Source organism: Aotus nancymaae, unplaced genomic scaffold (assembly GCF_030222135.1).
Source record: "Aotus nancymaae isolate 86718 unplaced genomic scaffold, 86718_ANA_hifiasm-v0.15.2.pri h1tg000041l, whole genome shotgun sequence".
NCBI lineage: Eukaryota > Metazoa > Chordata > Mammalia > Primates > Aotidae > Aotus > Aotus nancymaae.
In genome coordinates, this window is record NW_026988455.1 from 9,375,088 (window position 1) to 9,388,198 (window position 13,111).

General features: G+C 52.5%; 1 protein-coding gene across 1 annotated transcript in view; it reads right to left on the reverse strand.

Moving 5' to 3' along the window:
• IGDCC4 (immunoglobulin superfamily DCC subclass member 4) overlaps nt 1-13,111 on the reverse strand; it is a 44,444-nt gene continuing 31,333 nt past the window's right edge. The window contains exons 10-20 of the mRNA XM_064361441.1: nt 12,702-12,872; nt 11,518-11,751; nt 11,265-11,366; nt 9,108-9,291; nt 8,254-8,381; nt 7,785-7,955; nt 7,422-7,559; nt 5,371-5,476; nt 4,335-4,563; nt 3,470-3,631; nt 1-2,921 (exon numbers count right to left, since the gene is read on the reverse strand). Coding sequence (XP_064217511.1) covers nt 2,514-2,921; nt 3,470-3,631; nt 4,335-4,563; nt 5,371-5,476; nt 7,422-7,559; nt 7,785-7,955; nt 8,254-8,381; nt 9,108-9,291; nt 11,265-11,366; nt 11,518-11,751; nt 12,702-12,872 — 2,033 coding nt within the window. The 3' untranslated portion in view covers nt 1-2,513. The remainder of the gene's footprint in view (nt 2,922-3,469; nt 3,632-4,334; nt 4,564-5,370; nt 5,477-7,421; nt 7,560-7,784; nt 7,956-8,253; nt 8,382-9,107; nt 9,292-11,264; nt 11,367-11,517; nt 11,752-12,701; nt 12,873-13,111) is intronic.

The following is a 13,111-nucleotide window of genomic DNA, read 5'->3' on the forward strand; positions in this document are numbered from 1 at the left end:
TTCCGCATTTCTGGAAAATAGTTTATTAATTCATTATAAGGACAGATACACGAATCAATGCCTTAGCTTAGCACTAAAGAATATCATATTTGTAAGGAGAAAAAGAAAATGCTGGAAGGATAACCGAATAGTACAGCATAAACTAAATACAGACAAATAAATGAGCAAGTACTGATTACACTTGTCATGCATCAAAAAAAGGAAGATTTTTAATTGAGACTCAAAAAACTTAAGGCATCAATGGTAGGTGACAAAGGGATTAATACCCTGTAAAAGGCCAACAGATTCTTTTCTAATAAAAACACTGCTACAAAGACACAAACCTAACACTTCCAAATTACCCAGAGCCCAAATCATATATAATGCTAGTGAGAAATGGCCACTTTCTTATCAACTGTGAGTTATAGGCAGATACCAGATTTATTACTTATTTGCTTTTGAGAAACAATTTTCCACCCAACCTAATGGGTTATAAATTGTCTCATTTGCAGCTATTTAATTTAAACCAGAACCTCGGTGCCTGTTAAACAAGAACATGAAAAATGACTGTGGTGTAATGCTAAGAGCCTACTGTTAAAATAGCCATTTAATTCAGGGCGGTTTTTTTTTCTTAAAAAAAAAAAAAAAAATCAAACCAGCAAAATAAAATGAGGCTTTTGACCTTCAGAGCGATGATGAAACATACACAGTGGTGTTAGCCACAGCGGTGCTGAATGCTACAGAAATAGTACAAGTGACAATTCTGTTTTTAACGAGATACAAAACCGACATTAATAATCTTTAGTGTTGTCGTAGGCTGGCTGAAGGAGGGGGAGGAGGTGGAAATGTAGGTGCAGACATCAACAGTGAGTGACACCCGGGTGTAATAAACACAGATGCTTTCAGGGTTTGAGGCAGCCACAACTGTGTTGAGAGACATTTCACCATTTAAAAAAAAGAGTAAAAATGGACTGGTTATTTTGACTTTGGCCCAGAAGCCAGAGTTAACTCTTGATACGCCCATCAGACACCATTAGGGAGTAAAGACCCTGACATCTATGCTCCTATGAGAGGGCTGAGGTGAAAAACCAAATAAATGACATTGTTTTCATTACACAGAAAATAGAAGTCAAGCTTGTCCCTCTGCAGCCGGTAAACAGAACATGACTTGAGGATTCAATTTAAAGAAAAAACAAACTAAAATGAGCTAACCCTTTTCCTGTGCAAAGACCTCCCTGCCAGCACCCCAGAGGGTGAGATTCCTCTCATCCTCAACCCAGATCAAGTCACAGGGTGGGAAGGGCCTCGCTGAACTCTCACTCCTTCTCCTCCTTTAGCTTCTGCTGGAAGAAAGGCCCTGAATCATCTCCATCCAGTAAACTTGCCCCCCTGCATAGAAGGGAGGGCATATTTTTATTCTGAGCCTCTGGGTCACAGTCCCCTTCCCTGTTTCAAACATTCTCCTCTATGACTTGGATCCATCCAAGGAGAACCCTCGGAACCCAATCCCAAGGAGAAACATGCAGAGGAACCGGGAAAGATGCAGGGAAGCCGGGAGGTCTTCTCGGCACCCGCGCTGGGCGTGGGCGGGCTGCCTGGGGCGGGGCAAGCAGAAGCACTGAGCGAAGAGGAGGCCGGAGGATGGCAGGCTAGTGGCCGGCAGCGCGGGGGCCTGAAGCAGACATGAGGTAGTCACGTTGTTAGAGAAGGATGCAGAGTTTGAACCCAGGCAGGAGAACCAGATGACGCAGCCTGGGAAGAGGCGCGAGAGACAGCAGAGGAAGGAAAACAAGAGAGAGAAAAGGGAAGAGTATCCGGGAGCAGAAGGGCACTGGCGCTGGGAGAACGAGGTGACTGGGGACAGACCACTAGAGCAGTCAGGGGCAAGGAAGGAGGGGCAGAGCGGGAGAAAGCGGATTTTCCAAACCAGGCACTTCCTAAATTTGAAAATTCAATGCGGAGTTGCTCAGAGGGGAGCCAGGGTCACCCTCTCAATTTGGGTAATAAAGAGCTGGGAGGTGATGCAACTAAAATGCTGAGTAGTCAGAGGCTACTTGCACTCAACCCAGCCAGACAGGAAAACGGGCTGGGACTGTCTTTGTCAGACAGGCACTGGAGACACTCTCAGAGTGTGTAATAAAGGGCTGGGTGATGAAGGTGGGAGCCCACAGGGCGGGGGACTGACCACTCTGGGGCACCATCCTGACCTGGAGGACCAATCAGGCTGTAGTGACCACTGCCTGGGCTATGGCTTCCCAGCTCACCAACCAGTACACACACGTGCGCTTCACATATGTGCAAATCACATGTAGCTGTCTCTCATATGTCTCTCACATGTCACATGTGTATCACAAAGAGTATGGGGGGAGTAAATAACCCATTTCTTCCTCTCCCCTCCCAGCCAAAGCACCTTAGGAAGCTCAAAAGGGCTTGATGATGTATCTACAGGCACACATGTGGACATGCATGGCCTCAGGTGTCGAATCCTGTGTGAGCCATACCTGCCTGCCCCAAACCACACCGTCTGGGAGGAGCTAGGCAGAGGAGGAAACTGGGGATCCGGGCAGGCCTGGGCTGGCTCCTAGAGGGCAGGGGACTTTGAGCTGGCAGCTGTCTCCAGGAATCTCCAGCACCTTGCCTGGCTGGAGGTCCGGGTAGGAGCAGGAAGCACTCGCTGCCTCTGGCAAGCAGGTAAGTCTGTCTGGTCCGGGGGCTGCCAGCACATACCCTCCCAGCTCCCTATCCAGCCAGGCTGCCCCTTGCCCTGGATCCCCAACACCCGAGATGAGATCAGGAGCCTCTGGACGCAGGGGGTCCTCAGGCTCCAGGTCTTGGAGATGGAGGTCAGGGTTCTCCTTAGATGCACTAAAGTCAGAGTGGACGATGACTTCGGCCTCCACCTGGTTCCTGCAGGTGGGGGGTGACTTCTTCCTCCCATTGCCCTGATCAGAGCAGAGAACACAGAGACAAAGTGACCATTACTGAGAGAAATCATCAGAAGAATGACCAGCGGACATGGGGCAAAGAGACTGACCCTCCATCAGAGTAGCGATCACACAAGAGCTGGTAAAGAAAGGATACACAAGAACTGTTGGAACCCATGCCAACAGTTCCATGCAGGGAATGATGAAATACTTCCCATTCGCCCTCGCCCAGGAGTTTCAGGAGTATCAGCCTCAGTCGGGGCCTCTGGGGAGAGGAGGAAGGGCTGAACTACTCAGGCCGGCTACACCCTCAGATCCACAGAACTGCTGAGGCCCACTTAGGTCCGGGTAGCGGAGGGACTGTTTTCAACCCAGGTTAAAACAGGTTCCTGCCAACTGGCCTGCCTTCCACTTAACTCAACCTTTGGAGGCTCCAGGGGTTTCCTGGCTAGACTTCTATCCCAGGGAAGTTACCACCCAGGGGTCTCCAAAGAACTCATTACTTCCTCTTCACAAGCACAGAGACCCTTCCCTCCTTTCCTGCCTCTTTCTCCCAGGACGCTCACCTTGATGGCTTCATACACCAGAGCCTGCAGCAACAGCGTCTGCCCAGTTCCAGCAGGAGGCAGCAGAGCCCGGGTCAGAGCTGGCCGGGGGCCTGCCTGGGGCAGCTCACAGCCTGCCCAGGAAGCCGCCCAGCTCGGCCCGATTGGCGGAGCCCAGGAGATCTGTACAGGGAGAAGAAGGGAACACTGAGGGGCACAACCAGGACTGGCTGGGAGAGGGAAGCCCAGGGGAGGGAAGTGGGTGGACCACGGGGAAGCAGGGTCCAGACTCTCACCCGCTGCTCTCTCCCTCCCCAGGTCTCAGGGGAGGAGCACCAAAAGGGCTGAGAGTCAGAGGTGGACTCTGAGGATGAGTCCTCCTGCAGGGGAGCAGAACACCAGACACTCTGCAAAGCCAGAGGAGAGAGAGGCACAGAGCAGCCGGGGGGAGAGAGTGAGGGAGGATGGGTTGGAGTCGGGTGGGATGTGCCACCCCTGCCAGCATGAAAGGGACCAGCCCTGTGGGGGCCTCACCTTATCCTGGTCCCAGTCCCACTTGGCCACAGCCAAGGTGACCGGCCTCTTCTCCCCATACAGGGATGGCTGGGTGTTAGAGGCCTCCCCAACTCCTGGGATGGCTACCCTGAGTCACCTGCTGGGAGGCCCTCTCCTTCATGAGAACCAGGCTAACCTATTTTGCCAGGGGATGTAGGCCTATGTACTCCCGTGTCCAGCCAAGCCTTTCGTGGAGGAGGGAGAGAGATCCTCGAGTTCGCAGCTGGCTCCAAGGGGGAGGTAGGGCTGTGCTGGCAGAGCCATGCGTTATGCTCTAGCACCCCCTGGTGTCTTATTTAGGAATGAGCTGCAGTGTGGGGTGCTGACCTACCTTTCTCTTGGAGTGACCCTGGCAGTCAGAAACACTGCCACCCATAAGGCTGTGGACTTCAGCCCTGTCCTCCACGTCTGAGGGTGGCGGGGACCAGTCCTGAAGATGGGGGTGCACAAGGGACTCCAGTTCATGGGCCCCTGGGGGACTGGGGGGGCCAAGCCGAGCTCTGGCGTACAGCGTGGGGTTCCCAGTGGTGGTGGTGGATGACAGGCCTGGGAGGGATTCCCTGGAAGGGAAGATGGAAAACAAGGCATAGAGGTCAGAGTGAGGGGTGGGAGTGTGACTGAGATCTGGTCCAGCCTATGTCTCTGGGCAGGTTCCTGCCCATCTCTGAGACTTGCTTTCCTGTTTTGTGCTATGAGTAAGAAAAACTGCTATTGTTCGCCGGGCACAGTGGCTCACACCTGTAAATCCCAGCACTTTGAGAGGCTAAGGTGGGTGAATCACGAGGTCAGGAGTTCAAGACCAGCCTGGCCAAGATGGTGAAACCTCGTCTCTACTAAAAATACAAAAATTAGCTGGGCACAGTGGCAGGTGCCTATAATCCTAGCTACTTAGGAGGCTGAGGCAGGAGAATCACTTGAACCTGGGAGGCTGAGGTTGCAGTGAGCCGAGATCACACCACTGCACTCCAGCCTGGGTGACACAGCAAGTCTCCACCTCAAAAAAAAAGAAAAATAAAAAACTGCTATGGTTCAAAACAGCCTGATGCTATGAACAGGGCCCTTCCTCCCTTGGTTCCAGGCATCTGGAGATTCGGGGCCCCTCTTTCCAAGATGCTGGCAGCTACCAAGGAAGTGGGAGCAAGGCATTTCTATTGGCCTTGCTGTGGGGGGTAGGCTGGGGCTCCCCTAAGTCCACTCTTCATTCTCATGAGGACATTGTCCCTGATCCCTTCATCCTAGAGTCCTAACTTTAATGGGGCTCCTGGGAATGCCAAGGGCGAGTCATGGCCATTTTTCCTTGCTGGCCCATTCTGCAGCCCTTCCTGGAAATCTCCCTTCCCTGCAATCAGGCTGGCTCCCCTGCCCACCTGTGGGGGCTGCGGCGCAGGCCAGCACACATGCAGGCCAGGAGGCAGAGGAGGCCCAGGCAGACACCCACGATGATGCCCGTGACTGAGTGCATGTCCAGCGAGTCTGGTGGGGGAGAGAGAGGCACAGAGCAGGTCAGGACAGAAGATCAGGACTATCCGTGGCTTTCTCAGGAGACACCAGCTGGAGCCTCACCCTTCAGATGCTCACAATCTTCTGATACAGGGACAAGAGGGCCCTGTGGTCTCACAGAAACTACTGCTGCCTCTCCCTCTGACTGTCCTCCCTGAAACACACCCAGAGGTTGTGGGCTCTCCTCCTCAAACTGGCCTTTTGGTGAAACACGAGTTGCCTGCCTCCAGGGCTGTTGCATGGGTGTGCAACACGTGCAGGTGTGGGTGTGCAACACGTGCAGGTGCGGGTGTGCAGAGCCTCTGCTTGGACGGGCCCCACACTTGAGTTAATGCTCTGCTGTCACCATCTTAAAATTTTTTTTTTTTTTTTGAGACAGGATCTTGTTCTGTCACCCAGGCTGGAGTGCAGTGGCATGAACACGGCTCGCTGCAGCCTCAACCTCCTGGGCTCAAGTGATCCCCCACCTCAGCCTCCCAAGCAGCTGTGACCACAGGCATGAGCCGCCACATCCAGATAATTCTTAAATTTTTTGTGGAGACAGGATCTCACCATGTTGTCCAGGCTGGTCTCCAACTCCTGGCCTCAAGTGATCCTCCCATCTCAGTCTTCCAAAGTGCATGAGCCTTTGGATTACAGGCACGAGCCACCATGCCTGACCTCTAATTTTAAAAATAAGGGATCGAACCTTTTCATTTTGCACTGGGCCCTGGAAATTATATAGCCAGTCCTGCTGTCCACCTCCACCCCATAAAGCTCATCACTTCACCAAGCTAATCCTCCAATCAAAGCAATTTCCCAAAGAAACTGGTCTTTAAAGCCAGTCCTGGCTGGGCACAGTGGCTCACACCTGTAATCCCAACACTTCAGGAGGCCAAGGTAGGTGGATCACTTGAGGTCAGGAGTTCGAGACCAGCCTGGCCAATGTAGTGAAACCCTGTCTCTACTAAAAATACACAAATTGGCCAAGTGCAGTGGCTCACACCTGTAATCCCCTTGGGAGGCTGAAGAGGGCAGATCACAAGGTCAGGAGTTTGAGATCAGCCTGGACAACATGGTGAAACCCCATCTCTACTAAAAATACAAAAATTAGCCAGCATGATGGCGTGTGCCTATAATCACAGCTACTCAGGAGGCTGAGGCAGGCAAATCGCTTGAACCCGGGAGGCAGAGGTTGCAGTAAGCTGAGATCATGCTACTGCACTCCAGCCTGGGCGACAGAGCAAGACTCTGCCTCAAAAAGAAAAAAATACAAAAATTAGCCGGGCGTGGTGGCATGTGCCTGTAATCCCAGCTATTCAGGAGGCTGAGGCAGGAGAATCCCTTGAACCCAGGAGGCAGAGTTTGCAGTGAGCCGAGATGGCACTATTGCACTCCAGCCTGGGCAACAAGATCAAAACTCCGTCCAAAAAAAAAGCCAGGCTGAGCGCAGTGGCTCATGCCTGTAATCCCAGCTCTTTGAGAGGCCAAGGTGGGTGGATCACCTGAGGTCAGGAGTTCGAGGCCAGCCTGGCCAACATGATGAAACCCCATCTCTACTAAAAATACAGAAATTAGCCAGGCGTAGTGGCACGCGCCTGTAGTCCCAGCTACTTGGGAGGCTGAGGCAGAAGAATTGCTTGAACCCAGGAGGCAGAGGTTGAAGTGAGCAGAGATTGCATCACTGCACTCCAGCCTGGGCAACAAAGCGAGACTCCGTCTCAAAAAAAAAAAAAAAGCCAGTACCCCATGAACCTGACCTCTGAACCAAGTCATTACTCATCACTGAACCACACCTATTTCCCCTTCACAGTTGCTCTGCCCCCACCAAACGAGGACAGCTGTGCAAAACAATGAAATTAGAGTTGTGTCCACAGGCAGGGGCTCAGAAGTCAACTCCAGGGGCCTCTGGGAACCCTAGGCTGCCCTGCTCTCATACCTGACAGCTTCTCCTGGAGCGTGATCACATCCTGCAGGCGGGAGAAAGGCCCAGGCCCCACCTCTGTGCGCGCCCCCATCTTGAAGAAGTACCGAGTGTCGCTCTCCAGGCCATGTACCTCAGCACTGAAGATGTTTCCTGGGGGTGAGGGAGGCAGGGAGAGCAGGGATGGTGGACGGGGTGGCGGTGGATGCAGAGTTGGGCAGGGAAGCGGGACTGGGAAAGCCTGCTCTCCACTCAGGCAGCAGCTTCTGCCTGCTTCTCCTGGAAGACCATGGAACAAACACTAGCACTGTTCTCACTGCTGGAAGTGGGAGAAGCTGGGAAGCTCTTGCTCAGATGTCCTGGGGCAAGAGTCCTCACCCTCTGTGGTGAGCAGGGTCCACTGGTGCTCAGGCCGCGTGTGGTTGTTGCTGTACAGGATCAGATACTCCACGATCTCCCCATTGGGCTCTGTTGGGGGGCACCAGCGCAGCCGAACAGTGGACGGCGTCAGGGGGCTCAGTCGCAGGTCGGATGGGGGTGTGGAGGGCCCTGGGGTGCAGGAGAGGAGACGGGGAGAGATGTCAGAGGTGGAGACAGAGCATGAGGACATGACCTCCCTTCTTCCTCCTTCATGGAACAAGCCACAAAGTAAAGATGAGGTCTGGTTTCTAGTAGGGGAATTCTAGAAGACAGTGTGTGGGTGGTGGGACTTGACATTCCTCCCCTCCCAGAAACTCTTCTGCCCCCAACTCTGCCCAAACCTGGGGTTCTGAGGGATGCTTCTTGCCGTCGGGGCAAGGAGTTGGGTAAAAGGTAGGTTGACGGCCAGAAGCTGGGAGCCACTCACGGTCAGGCAGGGTGGAGAGCTCTACCACAGAGCCGAAAGGCCCATCCATGTCCACGCCGTGAGACTGCACTGCAAACTCATATTTGGTGAATGGCTTCAAGCCACCAATGAGGATGTCTTCTCCAGAACTGCTAAGGCAAGAAACGTGACTAGTGCTCTCAGGCGCACTCCCAGCAGGGCAGACCCCTCCAAACCTACTCCTTTAGCCAGCCCCAGGCTCTACCCTGGGAAGGGAAGATGTACCCTGGGAAGAGAAGATGCTCCCTGGCCTGGAAGCCACTACCTCTACCCAAGGTACTACAGAGAAGTCTGGATGTATGCTGCTCCAAGTCCAAGCTTGAAACCAGGCCCCCCCACCGCCCACCTCCAGGAAGCCTTCCTGGATTAAACCAAGTTATTCTCTACCTAAGGAATAATCTCTGATGTATCTTTTCTTTGCCTTAATTTTGCCTTCATGGCAATGGCATATATCAGTTGCTTTTTATGCAAATTTCCTCCTACAAGCCAGCAGCTCCTCAGGCTCTGTCTCCCCATCTGATAACACATGAAGAGAACAGCTCTGAGGACAGGGGCCAGGCTCTCTTCACCATCAGATTGGGAGCCCTCTGAGGTTGGAGAAACAGGTCTGTGTCACTTTCTCCAGAGTTTGAGAACAAGGCTCTGTTTTGAGAGGACAGGACTGGATGGGCTCCTTGCTCCCATCTGGTCACCAGGCAAGGATGTGGACCCTGTGCAGCCCGCTGTGTGGCCCCAGTGTAACGGGTGAGCCATGACATGCTCCTGAATCCTGGGGCCCTGCCCTTATCACTACCTGCTCCTCCTCCCCGCTTTTTAGTAAAGGCATTAGTCCACACCTGGTGTAATAGGTGACCAGGGAGGCATTCCTGAGCCCCCAGGGGCTGAAGCGCACAGTGTAGTTGACAATCTTGACTGTGGTGAAGTCTGGCTTTTTCCACCAAAGCCAGATGGATGTGGAGCTGTTTGATTCCGCATGGACGTGGGCTGGGGGCAGGGGTGGCCCCCTTTGGATGGGCATGTCTGAAAGGTGAAAACTAGAGTGTGAGGAAGGGAGGGAGGACACTCTTTTTTTTTTTTTTTTTTTGAGATGGAGTCTTGCCCTGTCACCCAGGCTGGAGTGCAATGGCGCAATCTCGGCTCACTGCAACCTCTGCCTCCTGGGTTCAAGCAATTCTCCTGCCTCAGCCTCCTGAGTAGCTGGGATTACAGGCATCCGCCACAACGCCTGGTTAACTTTTGTAATTTTAGTAGAAACAAGTTTTCTCCATATTGGTCAGGCTGGTCCCGAACTCCCGACCTCAGGTGATCTGCCTGCCTTGGCCTCCCAAAGTGCTGGGATTACAAGTGTGAGCCACCGTGCCCAGTCCTAATTTTTTGTATCTTTAGTAGAGACAGGGTTTCCGCATGTTGGCCAGGCTGATCTCGAACTCCTGACCTCATGATCAGCCTGCCTTGACCTCCCAAAGTGCTGGGATTACAGGCGTGAGCCGCCGCACCTGGTCGATACTCATCCTCAAATATGTATAGTGGTTTACAGTTCCCAAGGCTCTTTCTTTGACCCTCTCCTTTGATACTGTGAGTTGTGTGGCATCATTCCTACTTCACAGATAAGGAAACTGAGGCTTCCAAGAATTTGATTTTTGACTGTGGAACATTAGTCTGTAAGACCATAATAGAGAGCAAAACTCTGGAACCAGGCTGCCTTGGTTCAAATTCCAGCTCTCACACTTACTAGCTGTGTGATCTTGGAGAAATTACTTACTATCTCTGTGTCACCATTCGCTATTCTAATGATAGTGCCTACCTCCTGGGGTTGTTATGAGGATTAAATTATTTAATATTTTAAAAAATAGATATGAAATTGGCTGAAATATAATAAACACTATGTGATTAGTGTTTATTATAGAAACATAAAATAAACCCCATGAGAGCAGGAACCTTATTTATGTTTTCCACCACTAAATTCCCAAAGTAGACACTTAGTAGACACTCAGTGAACTATTTGCTGAATGAATAAATGAACAAACTGGAATTAGAACTCAGCTGGGTGTGGTGGCTCACACCTGTAATCCCAGCCCTTTGGGAGTCCAGGGTGGGTGGATTACCTGAGGTGGGGAGTTCGAGACCAGCCTGGCCAACATTGGTGAAACCCTGTCTCTACTAAAAATACAAAAATTAGCTGGGGATGGTGGCGTACACCTGTAATCCCAGCTACTCAGGAGGCTGAGGCACAAGAATCGCTTGTACCCGGGAGGCAGAGGTTGCAGCGAGCCGAGATTGCACCATTGCATTTCAGCCACCTGGGTGACAGGCTGAGACTCTGTCTCAAAAAACAAAATACAACAAAACAAACAAACAAAAAACCCAGGCTTCATGGCTTCTGGTTGAGTACTCCCTCTGCTAAACCACATGGCTGGAAAGTTAGGGGTGAGGGAGTGTCATGATGGCAACTGAGGTGTCCAATAAGGGCCACAAGGCAGCGTAGTGCAGTGGAAGGAGTTTTGCCTGGAAACCAGGAGTCCTGGTTCTAGTCTAGGCTCTGAGCAACCTTGGATAAGTTCCTTTTCTTCTCTGAGCCTCAGTTTCCCTAGGCCACATAGGGGTACTCACTCTTCTTAGAGTTGAGAGATAGTCTGATAGTGTGATGTAGACAAATGTGCTTAAAATAAAACTTGTTTTAAGGTCAAACTTGGGGTCAGGAGTTACTGATCAACCATGGGGTTTCCCTCTGTTCGAAGTTTGCAAATCAGCAGTATTCACGGCTAATGAAAATAAGGTGGCAGACCTAAGAGACGGTGAGCAAACGAGCTTCTCTCCATGCCAGAGGCTCTCAGGAGCTAGAAGAGGACCCCCATCCTAGGAGAATGGGTTTGGGGGTGAGCTGAAGCTACCAAAGTGCCTGCTCACCAGGCTGGCCCAAAGGAAAGGAAGAGAAAGCAGCTAGCAGAGCCCTGGCCTGAGTCCTCTCCGCCTTCTTCCCCCGCCACCCTCACCTGGTGTGGGCGCCTTCTCCGTCTTGCCCTTCCACACTGCTGCATAGCTGTCCTCATGTTTGTTGAATGCCACAAGTTTCACCTCGTACAGCCGGCCAGGGACTGGGGAAGGTTATAGGGCTTCATGGCTAGGGGGACATCTGGGTCACTCCCCCATCCACAGAGAGCACCCCATCTCTAACTCCTTCGCACCACTTGTCTGGTCCCCACTGAACCTATGTCCCTCTCTCTCCCTCCCCTCAGCCCTCCTCACCTAGCTGGGTCAGCTCATACTGCTTCACTTTCTTCTTGAGCCGGATGGGCCCCACATCCCAAGCCTGGTCTCCATGGACCCCTGGCGGGCGATCACCATTGGCCTCCTCCGCCCCCACCTCCCGCCAATATAGTTTGTAGCCAGAGATCTGAGTGGGGTGAGGGGGTGGCTGCCAAGACACGACCAGGGACTTCATCCTTGCCTGCACCTTCAACTCTGCAGGGGCAAAAGGAACTGGGGGCAGAGAAGCAGGACAGGAAAATTAAGGAACAGAACAGGGAATGAGAAGGAGGCCAGGGATGGGAGACGAGGAAGAGGCATGAGGGAGGCAGGAAGATGGCATTCAGTGAGAGCCTTGCCAGCATTCTCCCGATGCATCACCACTCAGCCACCACCCTAAGTGCCAGGCCTGGGCTCAGTCTAGAGGTGAACTCACTATTCTACAAGCACAGAGTGCAGGGAATGCAGGGGGTGTCTGCTGGGCATTTGCAAAGGAGTCAGCAAGGAGCACCTCTGGAGCAGGCTGATAGCACCTGGCACAGAATCGGCCTCTGTTAAGTCTCCTGGAGGATTAAATGCCAGGGCCAGTGCAGGGGGGTGATTGCTGAGGCCAGGAAGGAGGGATGCCACCATTAGAGTAGGGAGACCCACTCGAGAGTGGGGAGCCATGTATCATACACTGTTTCATGTGCCTTGTATATGTACTATCACTTTACTCTCACAACCCTCTAAAATAGTGAAAATACTACAAACTTCACTTTATGGATAAGAAAACTGAAGCTCAGAGAGTTAAGTAATTTGCCCAGTGTCACAGAGAGAGCACGTAGCCCGGTTTGGTCAGCATTTAATCACCCTTCTATTGTGTCTTTCAACAAAAACAATCATCCTCCTCCTCCTCCTCCTCCTCAAAGCAGCTACTATTCAATGAATAGTACATCCCTTTTTACGTACTAAGCACTTTAGTTACAACACATGATTCAACCTCGTGCCACTCCCGGGCAGTAAATGTAGCCATAGAATGGTTTGTCCAAGGTCACACAGCAACTAGAAGGGACACCAGAGCCCAGCCCATCAAGCAGAGGCAGCCATGGAAGGGCTCTGATGGAGGGCGGGCGGGCAGGGCGCTGGGTGCCAAGGTCACACGCACACTGTCCTGTCTCTCCCCCGACCCCGTGACCCCATACCGTGGCTCTGGTTGTGCATACTGGGCGTCCTGTGCTGCAGCCACTGGGAGGCGGCCCCAAAGCCGGCAGCGGTACCAGCTGAAATCCGTACTCGATACAACTTGTTTGGCTGAAGTGAGTTCAGCGTAAGCTGTGTCTCATTTCCTGGCACCTCAGTGGAGAAAATCTGATCTGCAGGGAGAGAAAAGGTGGGCTGCTGGGTAGCCACCTGAGGACCAGGATCCTATACTCCCCTACGTCACTCTTCCACCTCCAGTCCTGGTTCCTTGTACCCATGGGAGCCTGAGGCATTCTCAGCACTGACCCCCTCAGTGCCTGGGCAGACTCTATGGCTCCAGGGATGATGCTTGAGCCTCCAACTTTGGCTGATGCAGGCCATCAGTCTGGGCTCAGCTGCAGGGAGAATGATG